The sequence below is a fragment of the Phyllostomus discolor genome, chromosome 9 (genome assembly GCF_004126475.2).
Source record: "Phyllostomus discolor isolate MPI-MPIP mPhyDis1 chromosome 9, mPhyDis1.pri.v3, whole genome shotgun sequence".
Taxonomy (NCBI): Eukaryota; Metazoa; Chordata; class Mammalia; order Chiroptera; family Phyllostomidae; genus Phyllostomus; species Phyllostomus discolor.
In genome coordinates, this window is record NC_040911.2 from 4,661,183 (window position 1) to 4,682,872 (window position 21,690).

At 41.4% G+C, this 21,690-nt stretch overlaps 1 protein-coding gene across 1 annotated transcript in view; it reads right to left on the reverse strand.

Moving 5' to 3' along the window:
- DOK6 (docking protein 6) overlaps positions 1-21,690 on the reverse strand; it is a 248,658-nt gene that overhangs the window by 144,369 nt on the left and 82,599 nt on the right. Inside the window, exon 3 of the mRNA XM_028524496.2 lies at positions 12,421-12,535. Coding sequence (XP_028380297.1) covers positions 12,421-12,535 — 115 coding nt within the window. The remainder of the gene's footprint in view (positions 1-12,420; positions 12,536-21,690) is intronic.

Here is a 21,690-nt window from a genome sequence, read left to right on the forward strand (position 1 = left end):
TGGCAACCACACATTGATGTTTCTTTTCCTCTCTTTCTCTCTCCCCCTCTCTAAGAATAAATTTAAAAAATCTTAAAAACAAAACAAAACAGAAATGTCTTCTCTCCCTGTCCTGTTGGCAGGGAGACCGGGAGATGGAAATCCAGGAGTCGGCAGAGTGGGCTTCGGCGCCAGGCTGTGAGTCCTAGTCTGTTCCAGGCCTCTCTCCCGGCATCTGGTGGGTGTCAGCAATCTGGGCGCTCCTGATCCTTCCTAGCCACATCTCTCCAGTCTCTGCCTACGTCTTCAAACCGCTCTCTGTTCCCTCCGTGTCTCTGTGCCAAACTTCCCTCTCCTTTCTCTTACAGAAATACAAGTCACTGGATGGACCCAGGGTGACCCTAATCAACTATGACCTCAGTTGAACTTGGTAGCATAAAGTAACAGGGTGGGGACTTAAACAAATCCTTTTGGGGGAGGGGCACAATTCAACCCATTACAAACTCTTTTAAAAAATTTAAATATATTTTATTGATTATGCTATTACAGTTGTCCCATTCCCCTTCCCTTTAATTCCTTTCCTCCTTGCACACCCCCTCCCCACCTGCTTCCCCTGCCCTCCTTAGTTCACGTCCATGGGTCATACATAAGTTCTTTGGTTTCTACATTTCCTATATTATTCTTAACCTCCCCTTCTCTATTTTGTACTGACCATTTATGCTTCTTATTCCCTGTGCCTCTCCCCCCATTCTCCCTCCACCCCCTTCCTGCTGATAACCCTCCATGTGATCTTATTACTGTCAATCTGTTCCTGTCCTAGCTGTTTGCTTAGTTCGTTTTTGTTTTTGCTTTCTTAGGTTTGGTTCTTGGTAGTTGTGAGTTTATTGTCATTTTACTGTTCATATTTTTGATCATCTTCTTTTTCTTAGATAAGTACCTTTAACATTTCCCTATAATAAGGGCTTGGTGATGATGAACTCCTTAAACTTGACCTTATCTGGGAAGCACTTTATCTGCCCTTCCGCTTTAAGTGATTGTTTTGCTGGATAGAGTAATCTTGGATGTAGGACCTTGCCTTTCATGACTTTGAATACTTCTTTCCAGCCCCTTCTTCCCTGCAAAGTTTCTTTTGACAAATCAGCTGAGAGTCTTATGGAAACTCCTTTGTAGGTTAACTGTCTCTTTTTCTCTTGCTGCTTTTAAGATCCTCTCCTTATCTCTGATCTTGGGTAATGTAATTATGATGTGCCTTGGTGTGTGCTTCTTGGGTCCAACTTCTTTGGGACTCTCTGAGCTTCCTGGACTTCCTAGAAGTCTATTTCCTTTGCCAGACTGGGGAAGTTCTCCTTCAGTATTTTTTCAAGTAAGTTTTCAATTTCTTGCTCTTCCTCTTTTGGCATCTCCCCTCCCCCATGATTTGGATGTTGGAACATTTAAAGTTATCTCAGAGGTTCCTAAGCCTCTCCTCATTTTTTAAAATTCTTGTTTCTTCATTCTCTTCTAGTTGAATTTGTATTTCTTCCTGCTGGTCCAAACCATTGATCTGAGTCCCAGTTTCCTTCCTGTCACTGTTGGTTCCCTGTACATTTTCCTGTATTTCACTTTTCATAGCCTTCACTTTTTCTTCTATTTTGTGACCATATTCAACCATTTGTGTGAGCATACCGATTACCAGTGCTTTGAACTGTGCACCTGATAGGTTGGCTACCTCTTCATTGATTACTTATATTTTTTCTGGAGCTTGGATCTATCTGTTCTTTCATTTGGGCCATATTTCTTTGTTTGGGCATGCCTATTATGTTGTGAGGGTGGAGCCTTAGGTGTTCGCCAGGGTGGGGCAACATGGGTCACTGCACTGTGACGCTGTCTGTTGGGGAGGAGTCCCAGAGGGAACAACGGTGTCTGTTCCGCTCTCTGCCAGATATCAGTCACTTCCCCCACTACCCACCAGCAAAGTGGGCCCTTCTGGGCTGATTCCCGGGTGAGTGGGTTTGTGTACATTCTAGGATCCCGTGGGTCTCTCCAACAAACTCTCCTGTGATGCTTGGAGTCTCTCCCGCCAGCTCAACCCGCACAGGTGTTTGCAGTCAGAGGTTTGAGGCTTTATCTCTGCACCTGGAACCCTGGGTTGTGGGTCTGTCTCGCTCCCCAGTTGCTCCTCCAGGTTTATCCTCACATGAAACTGGGACCACCCTGTCCTCCAGCTGCCACCTTGTCAAGAGTCCTGTCCGCCCGGCTGCCCGTCTCCACCCCTTCTGCCGGTCTGGGTGAGCATTTCTTCTTTAACTCCTCGGTTGTCAGACTTCCATACAGTTTGATTTGCTGGCAGTTCTTGTTGTTTTTTGTTTTTAAATTTGTTGTTGTCCTTCTTTTGGTTGTGCGAGGAGGCACAGTGTGTTTACCTGTGCCTCCATCTTGGCCAGAAGTACAAACTTTTTAAATTGTAAAATTGTTTTGTGGTACAAAAGATTTTGCATTTTGACCTCATCTTACTGTTTATAGTGAGCCTTTTATGAATATACAGACATATGAGGATAAGTTGGCAAAAAATACGTTCAGTCTCAAAGCCTGTTCCACTATTGAATAATAATTGTTTAAAACATTTTTAGAGAGTTGAAATAAAAAACACATTTTTGTTAGTTTACCGAGATGGGTTACTACGTTAAGAAAAATGTTTAAATTTTAAGTCCTCCCTCAACACTTCAAATAAATGTTTTTCCTCCCATAAAAATATTCAAACTCTCTGCATCAAAGACTTCAAAAGTCTGGCACCCCACTATACATAGTTTGATTTCTTAGAACAGTTCTGTGTAACAGAAGAGCAGATGGTATAATTTTAGAGTGACACATCAAAGGTAATTTCTTCATGTAAATTCTGAAAGTAAAGCAAAAATACATTTTCTTAATATACAGGAATAAGGAACGACACCTCCCTATCACACCATTTGCCAGCTGACACTCATGCATGTTAATTGTTTATAAAACTTGAAAAGTACTTTGTCAGTTCTTGCCCAAATAGTAGTTCTAAAAGTGCTTTTTTTGGTGCTTCATGGATTTGGGGGGGGGGGATCTACTTGCTTGCCTTGGAGGAGGGGCACAAGGGTCCCCTGACATGTCACTGTGTGACACGGCGGGCAGAGGACCAGCAGTGGCAGCCGGGCGGGAGGACAGCAGCCGGGGGTGATGAGAGCAGGTGCGGGGAAGAGAGTGCCGCCTGGGCGTACGTGCTGGATTGTATTCTCAAGTCATCACTCCCTCAAGTCTATTCATCTTTCAAGAATGATTAAACCAGGGCACATCAGTATCATGGGTGTTGCACTTAACTATATACGAGGGTGGGCCTCCCCAAAACTGGAGGGCAGGCTGCTTCTAGTACGGGCTTCCCCCACTAGGTGAGTGTTCTAGGAACCCATCTGTACCAGTGCACCAGCTGGTGCTGTTGTGAGAGGCTGCGTTCAGCTTCAGGGAATTTTTCTGAAGACCCTTTCAATACGTTTGCCCATTTCATGATGGGTGGTTTATGAGTGCACTTGTCTACACCGTGCTGAGTGTTCAGCAGTTTTGGACCAAAAACTGCATGGCCCCTGGGCCCCACCCTCCCTATTCAGCCGATCTTGCCCTGAGAGACATTTCCCCCACCCCCGAATGAAAAAAGTCCTCAAATAGAAATGTTTTGCTGATGTGGAAGAGGTGAAACAAAAAATGGCAGAAGCACTAACAGTAGGCCATCAAAATCGATGCATTCAAAACCTTTTTTGAGCAGCGGAAACATGTCTCGCTAGGTGTGTTGCAGCAAATGGAGAATACTTTGAAGGTGACTGAAGTTTAAACATGTATGAATAAATACACAGTTGTTTATGAACAAATTCCAGTTTTGGGGTCCCTCTTCCTATACTTTAATTGTTCATCAGGTTATGTATTTCCTTCTAAGAGTGAATCCCTTTTTGTTTCTAGTGTCCCAGGGCAAAGACCCCCTTTTAGGAGGGGCGCGCTGGCCACAGTGAAGCCAGGTGGGGTCAGCCGGCCCCAGCCGTGCTCTGGTGGCCTGAGCGGGAACTGCGTCTCGAGGACCACTTCACTCACCTGTGTGCCATGCACGCACCTGGGCAGCACAAGGTAACCAAGCCTTCTCAAGTTTTGCTCAGATTGTTTCTGTCTGTGATTTATTGTGTCAACCTGATAATCGTGCCCAAATTTTGCCAAATATTTAATCTTTTCATGACACGTTGCACTTGAAATTTTGGCATTTTTATTCAGTGTGAGTCTGCAAAGAGCATTAGAAGTTTAAAATCTCTGGGTCAAAAGGCAGTTTCAATTTTAATGTTTTGTGCTATCTTCATACTGTTTTCCACAGGGACTGCACCAGTCTGCATTTCCATCAGCAGTGCAAAAGAGTTCCACTTTCTGCACATCCTTGCCAACACTTGTTTGTGGATTTATTGATGATGGCCATTCTGAAAGGTATGAGGTGGTATCTCATTGTGGTTTTAATCTGCGTTTCTCTGATGGTTAGTGACGTTGAATATCTTTTCATATGTCTATTGGCTATTTGTATGTCTTCTTTGGAGAAGTATTCAGGTCCTTTGCCCATTTTTAAAAATTATTCTTTGCCCATTTTTTAATAGGGCTGTTTTTTGGAATTTTTTTTTTTTTGGTATAGAGTTTTGTAAGCACTGTATAATTTTTGGATATTTACCCCTTATCAGATGTGTCAGCAAATATATTCTCCCATTCTGTGGGTTGTCTTTTTATTTTGATCCCACTTTTTGGACTATATCCAAAGAAGCCTAAAACACTAATTCAAAAGCACATAAGCACCCCTATGTTCACTGTAGCATTATTTACAATAGCCAAGATATGGACGCAGCCCAAGTGTCCATCAGTAGGTGAGTGGATAAAATAACCATGGGACATTTACACATTGGAATTCCACTTGACCACAAAAAAGAAGAAAATGTTATCCTTTGCGACAGTATGGACGGACCTGGAGAACATTATTCTAAGTCAAATAAGCCAGTCAGAGAAAGACAAATACTACATGATCTCACTCATATGTGGGACCTAATGAACAAACAGAACCAACAAGCAAAACAGACAGACTCATAGATGGAGAGCAGATGCCAGGGGTGGGGGGTTAGGGGATGGAGGGATTGAGCAAAAAGGAACAAGGACCATGGATGACAGTGTGGTGACTGCTGGGAGGAGGGGTGTATGAAGGAACTAAAAGGTAATGGAGAAATACAATAAAGATTAAATACAAAAAATTTGAAAATAAAAAGAAAAGAAAAAAATTAAAGTCTCATTACACTGTTACTACCACACAGAATTCAGTCTCTCTAAAGAAATAACTTCAAAATCCCAACACATTTCAGATCAGGTAAGGCCACTAGATTCTTTACTTTTTATTCTTTTGTATTTTTTATGATTTCTTCCAAATCTTAGCGGGATAGCTAAGAAGCAGATGGCTATAAACCAGCAACTCTATTGCCCTGTGACTGAGTCAGCTAGAAACACAAGTTGTTCCAAGTTCACTCACGTTCTCTTTTGTACCGAACAGCCAGTAAACAGAAATGTCTTCCATTATCCCCCAAGTAAATGGACTGCTCGTAAACCTGCTGACTGACATCTCTCGAAACCGAAGTGTGATGTTTATCTGCAGACCCTGTGTCTCTGAGCAGTCACAGTGAATATTTTTTTCCAATGTCACACTCTAATTCCATCACCGGTGGAAGCGGGGTTCTTGTGGTAGGAAAAGTAAAAGAATTTCCTTAGGATGTGGCTCTGTGGTATGGTCATTGATGATGTATAATGAAGGGGGTTCCCCCCTGAGTTCCCCCCCAAAGTCCCACCTCCACCTGGCGCACCACGGAAAAAGTCCAGTCTTGTCTTTGGTGGGGCCAGGATGAAGGCCACTGCCCAGGGTCTATGCTCCATATTCAAGTCCGGTCCAGCACCCAGCTAGCTCAGCGTGTGTTTCCAGCAGCGGCCCATTTTGGGCTCCCTCCTCCTGGAGCCCACGTGTGGAGTCGCACCGCCGTGGGCCATGCAGCTGCTAGAGCCACGTGGAGAGAAAGGCACGTGCACCGCATGAGTGCAGGTCACACGCAGCAGAGAGCTCCTTCATTCCCTTGGGATCACATCAGCTCGGATGTGGCACGGACCAGGTACCTTTGCAAAATGACCGATGAACTTCCCAGGCTTCCACAGGCTCCAGACGGGTGTACCTCTTAACCAGTCCCTTCTCTCCCCAGGCTAGCGTGACAGGCCTCTTTGGTCCAGCACCTCTCCCTGTGCCGTTCTGGCTTCTACTGCACATGCGCCTGCCTTCCCCTGCACCCACCTGGCAGTCTGGGGCTGGAGTGAGGAAGGGAGAAGCGTTCATTCTTCTGGCGGAGACATGCTGTAATCCCCTGGGTGTGAAGCTGTGGCTTCCTTACTGAGCAGGCAGACTTGTGCTTCCAGTTTATTAAACTCAACGTCTAGTTCCCCTTGCTCCCCTTTTCTAGCTGAATACCAATGGTAGCAATTTGACTTCTTAAATGCAATAAAATCGATTTCCTCCTTTGCACTGGTTGTGAGTCAGCTATTATTTGGGTTATATCAACTATAGTTTAAGAATTTGAAGTCATATTTGATTGTATGAATAAACGATCATTAAAATCTATTAGTTGTTTTATTGGCTTACTTCTATTAAATTAGCTTTGTTACCACAAACACAAAAACAGTTCTATAACCTGGGGTGAGTGCCCGATGTGTAGAACCCTTATACGAGGGATGTTTTCCTCATTCTTAAGCATGAGTTGAGTCCTTCCAAAATTAAATAACCCATATGGTTAAAAGTATTTCTTAATATTATGTATACATACACACACTCTTTATTATAATATTCATGAATAGCAATTAGACTTCCCAGTAAGTTCCACTCACCTATGTCCAAGAACAGATTTTTGTCTAGTGCCTAAATCATTAATAAAGATGAATAACAAGTTTATTTCTAATGTCTACAGATTCTAGGTCACAGGTAGGAACAAACACAGGTTTTGTAATTGCATACATAATAAAAATGCTAATCAAAATATAGGCTTAAGTGCATGCCTATTACCTGTCATTTTAAATTTAAGGAGGATTTTTGGCTAAATCCTTTTTGGACTTAATAGGAAAGATTATGAGAAGCTTGAGAGGCAGAAACCTTAGAGAATCCTCTGAAAAAAATGCTTTCTTATAAGGCTCAGTAATAGCTTTATAAAATAAAAATACATCTTATTGACTAACAAATTTGTGAGAGAGGTTATATTAGAAAACAATGTCTCTCAGAAATAAAGATATAGAATTTGTGAAATATAATGAAAATAAACTAAAATGTGATATACTTATATCCAGGTATTTCAGGTACAAAGCAATACTTATGCAAAACCTTAGAAAAATAATTATAAATGTATGGATATGTTAGGATTTGGGGTTTTTGCCCAATATATTTCATTTTAATGTGGGGTAATTTATTAATTTCATAAATATGCCACTATGAATTTTGAATGGGAGAAAGTATTAAGATAACTTTATTATATTAGAGAGTAAATTCAATACCACAAATAGTTTTTTAGGAAATGAACTGGGTTACCAGGCTTTAACTACTTCTTACCCCAAATTATTTGGAGATAAGTTTTGGGGTTTCATATACGGACAAAGACAGCACACTGGAGCTCTCTTTTGCCTCTTTTCTAAATGAAGGGGAGAAGGATATATTACCCAGTCTCTGGGATTCCAGCATCTGGGCTGTGTGCTCCTTAATTTATTAGAGATTGACTTGAGATTGAACATGCTCAGCCCACCTGCCCCCACAACCAGGGCTCCTTTTCAAGGAACAGGCAAAATGCAGAATTTCTCATTTGTATTCCACTATGTTTTATCAGAGTCATTGCAGCAGCCCTGATGGGTCATGGGTGTTCACACGCACATACACAAACACACTCACATTGCACACACACACACACACACACACACACACAGCATTGCTCATTCACCCTCACCCCGCCCCCCACTATCACAAACACAGCGATCTGTTATTTGGCAATTTAAATAATTTTACCCATGGTGATGCCCAATTAGTCTTGGGAATTTGTTTTCAAAAAGAAACTATCTCTTTGTAAAAAGAGCATGATTAATATAGCATTATAACAAAACTTAAATGTAAATTTTACTCATTCATGGATTCACCAAGCCAACAAATTCTTATCAGCACCACAGTGCTGGGAATTCCAGGGTGAGAAAGACAATATGGTCATGTCTGCATTCGGCTTCAAATCTGAGAGAGTGGAGGGATTTTGAGTGGGGAGTGGGAAGTCCAAGTTCAGTGTGCTGTGGGAGCGTAGAGCAGAAGCACCAAGTAAGATGAGGGGCAGGAAGGACAGGAGGCGGGTGAGGTGTCTGCACTGGCAGCGCAGACGCTGGGAGACGCTCACAGGAGGTCTCCATGGCAGCAGGCGCAGGACCTGGACGTACGTACTGGTGCACGTATCTTGGTGCTCATAAAACAGACAGGCTACACAGGTGCCTGTTCAGGATTATTTTTGTTGCTTGCTGTTGTGTCCATTTCTTTTTACCGCAGTAGAATATACCAAGTAACTCTCTCCTTACCCTGTTTTTTAACTTAAAAATACATCATAGTTGACATTACAGATAAAGGGTCTAATTTTTATTTTTTGAGATAAATGCAGATTCATGTGTAGCTATAAGAAATATTATAGAGAGATCTGTGTACATTTTTCCCACTTTCCCCCAATGGCAATATCTTGCAAGATTATAGTATAATATCACAATCAGGATATTGATATTATTTAGATGTTTGCAGTTTTACTTGTACTTATTTGTGTGTGTGTGTGTGTGTAAATTCTGTATAATTTACCACCTGTGTAGGTCTGTGTATGCACCATCACAATCAAGATGACTGCTCAGTTTCAGTAGAAATTCATGTGACCCTGTTATGGCTTCATACTCCCTGACCCCCCACCCCAAATTCCATTCCTAACCTAAGCAACTAATGAGCCCTCCATTTCTGAAGTTTATCATCTCACAGATGATAAATTTCATCTGTGAGATGATATAGATTGATTTACCAAGTATATAATCTTTTGGGTTGGCTTTTTTTTTTTCAATTGGCGTAATTCACTTGAGGTTCATCCAGGTCGCTGCATAGATCAATAGTTTATTCCTTTTATGACCGAGGAGTTCTTCATGATAAGAGTGAACCCCAGTTTGTCGCAACACATCTGGGTCCTCTCCAGCCTGGCACCATTATGGAGAAAGCTGCGGTGAGTGTTTTCGTACAGGTGTGTGTGTGTGGGGGGGGGGGGGTATGTGAACATGCTTTCATTTTTTTCTGAGAAAAGTGTCCAAAAGTGCAATTGTTAGGTTCTGTGATAATTACATGTTTAACTTTACAAGAAGCTGCCATACATTTTCCAGAATGGTTATGCCACTTTACATTTCCACCAGCAATGTATGAATGATCCAGTTTCTCCAAAACCTCACAAGCATTTGATGGTGTTACTATTCTTTTTAATTTTAGCCATTCTGATAGGTGCTCACTGATATGTCATTGTAATTTTAATGAGCATTTTCCTGATGACTACCTTAAAACATCTGGATCTATTCATGTGCACATTCCCACATACATAATTTCATGTAAATTATATTTATATGCTGGGTATTGTCTCCTGTTCATTCTATTTTCTTACTTCTCCTGTTTTGCTTGTCTTTTTTTTACCCCATCTTCCTTTTCCATCCACCTCATTATCATCTTCCCTTACCCTGGTAATGCTTGTTAAACACACACATAATACTCTCTCCCATTATTTATTTTACAAAATGTGCTCATTCAGTATATACCTCTCTACTAGTTGTTTTGTCTGAAGAACTGAACTTCCTAGAAATGTTTTCTATGAAGTTAATTGGTTTAATTAGAATGCTTCCTAGTGATTGTATATTATTTTAGGATAAGAATATACCATAGCTTATTCAATAGTTTTGTTTTTTTCTTTTTTTAAATTTTTTAAACTTTTAAAAAAGATTTTATTATATTTAGAGAGGGAAGAGAGGGAGAGAGAAACATCAATGTGCGGTTGCTGGGGGCCATGGCCTGCAACCCAGGCATGTGCCCTGACTGGGAATTGAACCTGTGATGCTTTGGTTCGAAGCCCGTGCTCAATCCACTGGGCTATGCCAGCCAGGGCTCAATGGTTTTCTTTATAGGTATTCGCTGGTTTCTCATTCTGTCGTCATCACACAAAATGTGCTTAAACCCACATCCACATGTGCCGGCACACAGGTCCACATGGGTATGTTCTGAAAAGGTTCACAAGTCAAGGGGATGCATATTTATTTCATGACAGTTGCCAGTATTCTTGAAAAGATAATTGAAATAATTCACACTCCCACGAGCCATTACTAGAATTGCATTTTTACCTGTGTTTGCGTTAGAAATAAATGTCACAGCTCTGTTCACTCTTGGCTTGAATCTTCTTTTTGTTTTGATTTTCACATCCCTGACTGCTTTATAGTTCGAGTCTTGTTTGCAAGCAAAGGCACCCAAGTTCCTTGAAACTACCTTCTTTTCTCCCACTGGCATGTGCCACGAAGACCATTTTTAAAAGTCGTGCCATTGTTTCTTAAACATGATGTATTACTAGGTTCAAGCACGCTATTATGTCATCACATAAAACATGGTTTAAAAAAACAAATAATGCTTTCACATAAGCCATAATGTAAACAAAGATTCTTCTGCCTTTGTATTTGGGTCTAGTTTTAGCCCCCCTCCCCAGGAATTCTGACCTTGGGGATTCAGCTCATTCTGTTAGCAAAGGGTCCTTCGTCTCTCAAAAACCTTACGTGAGCCATGAAACCACCATGGCTGGGAAAATAAGTAAGTAAATAAACAAATAAATAAATAAATACATTTTTAAAGATGTTTCAACTTTCGGACTTGTGAGTTACAACTCTGAACTGTATTTCTGAATTATGCCTGAATATACTTCAATATGGCCTTCTTATCTCAAACAATAGAGTCCAGAACGGCCTATGTTTCCACAACATGGCTCGGCACAGTTTCCAAGCTGCAAAACAGCTGTGAACATTGACACTTGAAGCACACCATCAACAGTGAACATGATCCTCTGTTTATTTTCGAAAACCAGTTTTCTGAATGCCATGGGTTTTAACGGGAGACGTTATTTCAGAGCTCAGAAAACAGTGGTGCGGTCGTAGGCAGTTTGAAGACAGAGGAGAAGGAGGCAGGAGGATTTGGATGCGTGAAAACACGGTCCCGGCGAGGATGCGAGTTCCGTTACAGAACAGGGAGTTGCAACACCAGGCACCAACAGCCTTCTGTGCAACTCCAAACAGTCGGCTTTAAATGATGAAATGAGGTCGGATGACAAGTGAAACGTATACCAGAAGGAATGAAGCACTCAGGGAAAGAAGGACACTCCGATAAATTCTCATCGTTTAGTAAAACTGAGATAACACATTGTTTGCGGGTAGTTTTTATCGCACGCTCTACGACCAGTCAACGTAAAATGTATAAATACGCTTCCCGCATACAATGTGATAAGAGTAGGTGCGGAGGTGTGAGCAATTTTATTTAGGCAAAATGACATTACTGGTTTTAGAATAATATAACCTGGTAGCATTGACTTCCATACACTTTAACTATAAATCCAGAAGGGTTTTTTTTTTTTAAGTACTCAATAATTCTTTTCCTAAACACTTAGCTATTATTTTAGATTCCCATCTTTCAAACCCTTAGTGCTTTTTGCTTCCATCCATTCTAAAATGAATGCACTGTTTCATTAAGTAAAATCTTTAAAAAACCGTAATCAGTAATACATTATACAGCACAGGAACTGCAAAATGAAAGATTCTGCAAGTTCCAAGTAGAGGCTGCCCTGTGTCTCGATATTTTATGAAGTGGGCTACTCAAATCCAATCATATATTTACTTGCAGCTTGAGAATCCATGAAAGTAACCGATTGCTCTAAGTTCTGTCCCGGAGGGGCTGGACAGGCTGCCCCGCACCACCCTTCCTCCAGGCCCTTTCGTTATTGCCGTCCCAAACGCCCGTACCGCACCCAGTGAGAACCAGAATGCACCTCATAACCTTGCTGTAACGACATCCCCCAGGCACTGCTCCCTTAATTCTCCAAACTTGAACGGAAACCCGAACAGTCCTCTGACCACCCGGGAGCAAAATCCAGACACTGACAGATAATACACAAGCCCCAAAAACGTCTGTAAAACCCACTCTGTTGAGCTTCCGAATCAAGCCTTCTAGGGCGCATTCCCATCACAATAAGCCATCCTTTCAGCAGTGCATCTTAATTCATCTGCTCCCCTGTCTCAGAAGCAGCGCGGTCCCCTCCAGCTGCAGACGGGGCTATCATTGCTTACCTGACTCACAGGCAAATGTCTTGGATGTTTCATCATGAAAGATAATGGCCACCGCATGCTTCTTTGTCTCCCGAGGCAGTCTGGTTATATTTTTGATGTTGTGCAGTTCGGTTACCTTGGAAGAAAAAATATTTTTTAACTTAGTGCACAGTGTAGGCTGCATACCAGTGTGCTTCAACAAAACGATCAGTTATTCCTCCCTTACCCCGAGTTTCCAGTGGATATTGGTACTCTTTTCTAATTAACTGTGGCCAAAAACAGTACAGGAGAAGACAAAATGTCTTCCATTACGCCCTCAGTTGTGGTCATTGTTAGCCGAATTTTGAAACAGTCTTAAGATTACGTAGAAGAATAGCTCTATGAGAGCAAGGGCTTTGTGCTTTTATTAAAATTGTATCTCCTGCAAACAACAGCACTTGTGCTGCACGGAAGATTCCCAATCAACTTCTACTGAATTTTGACTGGATTTCATTTCTCGCCTCCCTCCCACCCATCATGCAAGTTGCTGCTGGTACAACGAGAGGTGGGATGCAACCGACACCTGTTGGTGGGCAGACAAAATGACTCGCAAAGTTCAGTGTCATTGAACATAAGCAATGGATGTGCTCCCGAGAAAAATGCACACAGGGTCCATCTTGACCTTCACTTACGCCTTCTTCTGATGCTTTTCCCTTTGTTTGTATAGGTCTGGCTGCTTACCCTACATTATTTTCCTTCTATATAAAGAAGGTTCTTTTAACATTTCTTGTGAGTCAGGTCACCTGGCAACTAATTATCTCAGTATTATTTATCTGATAGAGCCTTAAATTTGCTTCACTATTGAGGGATAATTTTGCAGGGTACAGAATTCTAGGTTGGAGGGTTTTTTCTTGCACGATATTAAATAGTTCCTTCAACTGTCTTCTTGCTTGGGTGATTTCTGAGCAGATAATGGATATAACTTTGCTCTTTGTTCCTCTACAGATAAGGTGTCTATCCCCCCATTCTTTCAAGATTTTTTCTTTATCTTTGATTTTTTATAGTTATAAAATGATATGCCTAAGTATAGTTATTTTTTTGTCATTTTTTTTCTGCTTAATGTTCATTGGGCTTCCTGAATCTGTAATTTTTGCCTGAAATTAATTTAGAAGAAACTGTAAGTCATTATTATTCAAACATTTCTTCTGTTACCTTTTCTCTTCTCCTTCTGGAATTCCCATTATGCACGTGTCACACCTTCTGTAGCTGCCCCGTAGTCCTTGGATATACTGTTGGCTTTTGTCTTTGTTCTCTTTGCTTTTTTGTTTTGGTGGTTCCTACTGAGATCTCCTTAAGCTCATAGATTCTTTCTTCAACCATGTCCAGTGTAATAATAAGTCTACCAAAGGCATTCTTCATTTTTGAAACAGTGTTTTTTATGTTTTTTTTCTTTTTGGTCCTTTCTTGGGATTTCCATCTGTCTCCTTACATGGGCCGTCTACTCTTATCCACTGTCTACTGGACCCCTGAGAGCCCTCAGCGCGTTAATCATAGTTGCTTGAAATTCCTGGCCTGGTGAGGCCAACATCCCTGCCATGGCTTGTTCTGGGGCTTGTTTTGTCTCTTCAGATTGTGTTCTTTGTTTTTGGTATGTCTAGTAATTTTGTATGGACAGTCACAGATGATGTCCTGGGTAAAAACAGTTTGCTGTAAATTGGCCTTTTGTAGTGAGGTGGTGAGGCAGGGTCGGTGTTCAGCGAGCCCGAGTCTCTGGACTGTGTGCTGATAAGCGCTCCTCCGTCCTCCCCAGCCTCAGGGGGGAGAGAGCGGCGAGAGTGGGCAGGAGCGGGCATGTCTTTCGTCTCTGACAAGGTTGCCAGTCTGACTCTCCCAATCACTCCGCGGTGCTTTCCGTGTGTGACACAGGCTTTGACTGCCAACAAGGGGTTTCGATGAAGGGAAAGGACTTAGTTCCATTCATGGGTCACCAAGCCATCCTAAAAGCACCATCAACCACCCACTAGTGGTGGAAGTGGATACAAAATTACAGATGTATTTTGTGTTTCAAGAAATTTTGGTTCTCCAGCCCTGACCAGTGTGGCTCAGTTGGTTGGGAGTCACCCTGCAAAGGTAGAAGTCACCTGTTCCATTCACAGTCAGGGCACCCGCCGGGGTTATGGATTCTGTCCCTGGCTGGGGGCTCAAGAGAGGCAACCAATCAATGTTTCTCTTTCACACTGATGCTTCTTTTATCTCCCTTTCCTTCTCCCTCCCTTCCCCTCTCTCTGAAAACAGACAAATAAAAACTTAAAAAAAAAATTTGGCCTCCCAAATTGAAGATCATACCTCCGATGTTGATTAGAATATGGTAGCACAGAAAGACTTAACATAATCAATACATGGCTAAACAATGTACCCTGTGTCATGTAAAATAATATCTGTAAAATACAACTTTTTAAAGGACTTGATGTTGTTTGTCACCTTTCCTTCTAAAATCTGTAATGACCTGGACTTCCAGCCTGAGAAAAGAAGGAGCCCGTTGCTTAGGGCTGCTGTGTGGGCTCTCTGGAGCAGCCCTTTCATCCTCTGTCCCAGTGAATTTACAGTCCTCTCACACTGCGGGGAGTTCATTGTAATGTATCCTCTCCTCATATTTGTTTTTCTCTCCACTTGTAATTATCTCATTAGATTAACAAGCAAAATCAAGATAAGCAAGATGAGTGCTTTTTATATACATATATGTATATGCAAATACATATGTATACATATGTATATTTATGCAAATCTTACATATATTCACAGGCATATACTATATATAATTCCTATCTATCTATCTATGTACTTACCTATCTATCTACCTGTCACCTATTTATCTGAAAATACTCAGCTTCTCTTCCAGGAAAGACAATTTAGACACTAATAGCAAAGGATTAATACCCTAGAGGGAAAGATGAGAAAGCTTTTTGGAACGATGATTCACATATTATATTCAAAGTGCATTAAAGTATGTTCTCAAATGTAGTTACACTCTTGAATATTTAAATGATTTGATAATTGACTCAAGTGACATTTAAGCCAAATTTTATGCTAACACAGTAAATTGAAGTTATATTTGAAAAAGAGATGATATTTTCAAGAATTATTAACTTTAACTAAACAGAAGATCTTACCAAATTAAGTAGAGTCTAAAAGCAATGAGGATCTTGTGTTGCTCAAGAGTTCATGCAATTTATGTCAGGTGAGCATAAATTGATAAGCTGCTATGGAAGATACATTATACGTAATCTCATTGTGCAAAAGAATATAAAAACATGTATTCTGCTCAAGGGCTTTTTCAAGTACCTTTATTTATAAATATTAAAAAATATTAGGACAGATATTATGGATTACCTCTGTTTGTCTTCTCATAGCAAAACCCAAGAAAACAAACTAATGGATAGCCTACCAAAATACAGCCAGCTCTAACTTTTCAAACTTTTGTGCCTTGGGCGATCTGACAGATGATAGAGTTCAAACAAGGTGTTTGCTCTTCTGCAAGATTTACATTTAGAACCGCAGACAAGCTCCCGGGGCAGACTCTGTTACACCGGTTTCCAGGGCAGCGCGAGGCTCTTTGTGGCTGATCATTAGTGTGATGCGCGCACCTGGCTGTGCCCTGGGACATTAGAGAGATGTCAGGGAGGCGAGGCGCTCCTGAGGGGTGTAAACTCGCTCCTCTCACTCGTCCTTGTTAGGAAGTTCAAGTGTTACCCCACATTATAAGCTGTTTTAAAATCAGACCAGGGGCTTTTCTAAGGAGTCTGTGTATCTTTGGAACTATTCCTCTCCAATTCAATGTGCATTTAAAAAAACATGTTGAATCCTAACAATGGAGGTCAACATCTAATATATTCAATGTCCTATCCTCACTTTTAACTCTGGGGATGCTACAGATTTACCATCCGGAAGGAAACTGCATTTTCATAGATGAAGACCACACTAAAAATGATGTTTTTGTCTGTTTTAAAATAAAAATGTTATTAGTCTAAATCCAGTCAATATAACATAAAAATCATTATCAACATTTATTAAGACTGTGGAAATCCTATAGCATTTTGATAATAGATCAATCAATTATTGTGTTACTTAATAATTGAATCTATACTTTGAAATATTAATTTTTCACATGGTCGCCTTGGGTGACCAGGTGCATTGTTAAGTATCAATTAAAGTTTAACAAAGACATTAAAATAATTACTTTAAATAAATATAAAATTAACAGAATTTAAGTGAGGGAAATAACTCAAAAATGATTCAGGTAGTTTAGTTCTAATTCAAGAAATACCATAGTTGACAATTTAAAATACTGAGGTCTAATGAGCGATATAATTAAAACCAATATATGAACAAACCTAGATGATGAGTTTGCTAACTGATGCGATTTAAATTTTTTCAAGGAGAAATCCCTAAAGAACTCATGGTGCTAAAGTCAAATTGTTCAAAGATGAAACGTATAACCCTTTTCTCTGACTTCACAACTAACAGTGATAAGCCCTATTATAGACTTAAAAACAGCTATGAAGCAATGGGGAAGTAGACCCATACGGGCATACCTTGGCAAGGGTGCCTGTTCCACTCCGGGTCACCAGAATACAGCAACTATCTCCACAAAGTGAGTCACACAAATTTTCTGTTTTCCCAGTGCACGTAGAATTTATGCTTATGCTACACTGTAGACTATTATGTGTGCAATATTATATCTTAAAAACAATGCACATACTTTAACTCAAATACTTTATTGCTAAAAAATGCTATCGCCTGGGCCTTCCGTGAGTCACACTCCTTTTGCAGGCGGAGGGCCCTGCCTTCGTGTTGATGGCTGCTGGCTGATCAGGGTGGGGGTTGCTAGGGACTGGGGTGGCTGCAGCAATTTCTTAAAATAAAAAAAGGATGTTTGCTGCATCGATTGACTTTATTCACCCATACTTGAACTTCTTTCAAAATTGGAATTAATCCTCTCAAGCCCTCCTTCTTGTTTTATCAGCTAACTTTATGTAATGATCTAAATCCTTTGTTGTCATTTCAACCATCTTCACGAGGAGGAGATGCCGTCTGAAGAAACCATTTTCCTTCTTCATTCATTAGGAGCAATTCCTCACCATTAGCTTTATCATGAAATTGCAGTAATTCTGTCGCACCTTTCGTCTCCACTTCCAATTCTAGCTCTCTTGCTCTTTCCACCACATCTGCCATTACTTCCTGCACGGAAGCCTGGAGCCTCTCACAGGCATCCCTGAGGGCTGGGATCCACTTCTTCCAAATGCCGTTGATATTGGCATATTGACCTCTTCCATGAATGTCTCATGATGCGTCTAGGATGGTGAATACTTTCCAGAGGGTTTTCAATTTTCTTTGCCCAAATCCATCAGAGGAACCACTATCTATAGTAGTTAAGGCCTAACGACATGCAATTCTTAAATAATAAAACTTGAACGTCAAAACCACTTGGGTTGCAAAGTGGGTGTTATCAGACGTAAAAACAACATTCATCTCATCATGCAACTCCTTCGGAGCTCTTGGGCAACTGGTGCATTGTCAATGAGCAGTAATATTTTGAAAGGAATCTTGTTTTTTCCTTTCAGGATAAAGGTCTCAACAGTGGACTTAAATGACTCAGTAAACCATGTTGTGAACAGATGTGCTGTCATGCAGACTTAGTTCTTGAATTTATAGGGCACAGAGTAGATTTAGCATACTTCTTAGGGGCCCTGGGATTTTCAGAACGGTAAATGAGCACCGGCTTCAACGGAAACTCACCAGCCGCATTAGCCCCTAGCAAGCGTCAGCCTGTCCTTCGAAGCTTTGAAGCCAGGCATTGACTTCTCCTCTCTAGCCGAGAAAGTATCTTCTTCCAGTAGAAGGCTGCTCCGTCCACATGGAACGTCTGCGGTTTAGTGGAGCTGCCTCCATTAATTCACACAGCTGGATCTTCCAGGTGACTGGCTGCAGCTGTCAGCTCGGCACTCGCTGCCCGCCTTACCCTGTAGGCTACAGAGACTGCTTCTCTCCTTGGACTTTGTGAGCCGGCCTCTGCTAGCTTCGGATTTCTCCTCCCTCTCCTTTCTCTCTCTCCTCCCTCCCTCCCTCTCCCTCTGTCTCTGTCTGTCTCTCTCTCTCCCTTTCTCTCTCTCTTGCTCTCTCTCTCCTCTCCCTCTCCTCTCCCTCTCTCTCCTCTCCCTCTCTCTCTGTCTCCTCTCTCTCTCTCTCCTCCCTTTCCTTTCTCTCTCTCTCTCATCTCCCTCTCTCTCTGCCTTCATAGAATTAAAGCGAGTTAGGGCCTGGCTCTGGGTGAGCCTTTGGCTTAAGAGACTGTTGTAGCCACTTTGAGCTCATAGCCAGATGACTAACATTTTCTCCATATCAGATATAAAGCTGTTTTGCTTTCTTATAATTTGTACGTTCACTGGAGGAGCACTTTTAATTTCCTTCAAGAACTTTCCCTTGGCATCCACAACTTGGCTCACTGTTTGGCTCAAGAGGTTCAGAGGACTCTTCTTGGCTTTCAACATGCCTTCCTCCCTGAGCTTAATCATTTCTAGCTTTTGCTTAAATGAGAGACATGTGACTCTTCCTTGAACTTGAACACTTAAAAGCCATTGTAGAGTTATTCATTGGCTTAATTTCAATATTGTTGTTCCTCAGGGAACAGGGTGGCCCAAGGAGAAGGAGGGGCATGGGGGGATGGCCAGTCAGTGGAGCAGAAAAAACACACAGAATATTTATGGATTAAGTTACCATGTACATTGTCACGGTTTGTGGTGCCCCGCCCCCAAAATAACAATAGTGACATCAAAGATCACTGATCACAGAGCACCATAACAAATACAGCAATAATGGAGAACCTCCAAATATCTTGAGAATTAGCAAAATGTGACACAGAGACATGAATTGAACAAGTGCTGCTGGAACAACGGCACCAGTGAGCTGCCAGACGTGGTTTGTTCCCACAACCTTCAACTTGTGAAAAACCACATTGTCTGCGAAGCACAGTAAAGTGAAGCAAGATGAGGCGTGCTTTATCTCCGCAACCAGTGCACGGACACGTCCCCGGACTCTGGAGCACGAGAATAACGTACACATGGACAACTCCCAAATCTTACTGTCCTGCTCCGCTTTGTTGATGTGGGTTATATAGGTTAGTGGTCATAAGAAATGTTTGAACTTATGTCATTCAATATTTATTTAGTTATATGTTTAAATTTTAATAAAGTCATTTTATGATACCATACAAAACATTTAAAATAAAAATCCCCCAAATAGCCCTGGCTGGCGTAGCTCAGTGGATTGAGCTCAGGCCTGCGAACCAAAACATGGCAGTTTGATTCCCAGTCAGGGCACATGCCTGGGTTGCAGGCCATATCCCCACTATGGGGTGTGCTCGAGGCAACCACACATTGATGTTTCTCTCCCTCTCTTCCTCCCTCCCTTCCCCATCTCTCTAAAAATAAATAAATAAAATCTTTTAAAAAATCCCCGAAATAGGTGAAGAATGGCAAATATCCTTACATTTTTGCAAAACTCTTAATGTCTTGCTTAATAGAAGACTGCTTAATACTCATATCTTCTTCTGAATTCAACTTGTTATAATGTATTGTTTTAAGTATACACAGAAAATAAAGCTTCATACAGACATGACGTTGTAAAAGGCAAGAATGATTTAAGAGCAGTTTCAGTTAAATGTGGGTATTCTTTGATTCTGTCTCCAAAATTGGCAAATGTTTTCTTAAAGGTCGTTGCCATGGAGAGTCCGACATCACGTGATACACCTTTTTACACTCCGTTGCGTTAAAATCGGATGGTCTATTTTCAACTTTGACTGATTGCTGGGGTAATTCTGGTTCACTGAATTATAAAGCTCCTACAAATGTGGACATATTTCATTGTTGATGTAAAATATACATTCATATGACCCTTGATTTCCACAGAAAAATCTGTAGGTATTAAGAAGTTGTCAAGCTTGAGAATGCAGATATGAGATTCCCATATTTTAATTTTCACTTGAAAACTTACACTTTAGCATTGTTCATAAATACAGTCAGTTTTCTCCCTCACTTAGTTCACTTTTGAGACAATGTCTGACAAACCCCTAAATCTGAATGACCATAGTTTGTCAAGCACCCTCTTACGGAAACAGCTGTTCTTCGAAGAACAGATTAGCTATTTTGCATGTAACTTTGAAAATCACGCAGTGTTCCTCCAAGAGCTAACACTGCATATCAGATGTGGCCGAGGGTTTTGTGTGTCCCTGCCATGTTTTTTCAGGCAGAATATTAAAAAAGATGTACTTAAGGATTTGGATTTCATGAAATTAATCATTTTGATCGATTCATCAATGTCATTCTGAAGTGAAATGTAATAAAATTGGTATATATATTTATTCCTTGCTTATTTACTTATTTGGGTGCATGCATAATGATAATACAATGACTTTAGTCCCACTTATTTTTGCTTTTGTCGCCTCAACTTCTGGAGTCCTACCCGAAGCGATCATTGCCCTGACCCATGTCCAGGAGCTTTTTCTCCGTCTTCTTCTAAGAGTTTTACGGTTTCTGGCCTACAGATAAGCTTTTAATTCTTCAGGAGTTGTTTCCTCTGTGTGTCGTAAGCGAAGGGTTTGATTTCATGCTTGTTTTGCGTGTGCATATTCAGTTTTTCCAACAACATTTATTGTAGATTCGGCTTTTTTCTCCATTGCATTTCTGAAGCTCTCCATGAGGACTAGCTGACCATGTATGCTGGGGTTTATTTCTGGGCTCTTTGTTCAGTTCCACTGGGAAATGTTGCTGTTTCTAGGCCATTTTCATACTGTTTTGATTACTATAATGATGGAAGAGTGGCTCTCGCACTTTCGCCAGCCTAAAAATTTCCTTCCCAAATGAGAGATAAAACAAAACCATAAATAGCACGCCGCTGGGGTTAGATCACAACACAGAGATTCTCTAGGTGCACCCGCTGTGGTCACGAGAGCTTCTTAAAACCAGAGCAGTTTTCTCCAGTTGGTCACGCCAGGGAAAGTCGGAGATGCAAAACTAGGGAAGGCTTTGGTGTGCTGTCGTTGTCACAGAGAGGGAGGCAACCAGATGTGCCCCGGATGGATGGACAGCAGCACCTCTTGACAGCCAGCAGGAACGCAGCGGGGCTGAGTGGGCCAGCCGCAGCCGGAGCTAGGAGCAGGGTTTTCCCCAGAGCCACCCATAACGACTGGGTCCGACACACACCGTGACTCCAGGCTTGGGAAACCCTCCGCAGAGGGTGGACGAGCTCCGTCATTCA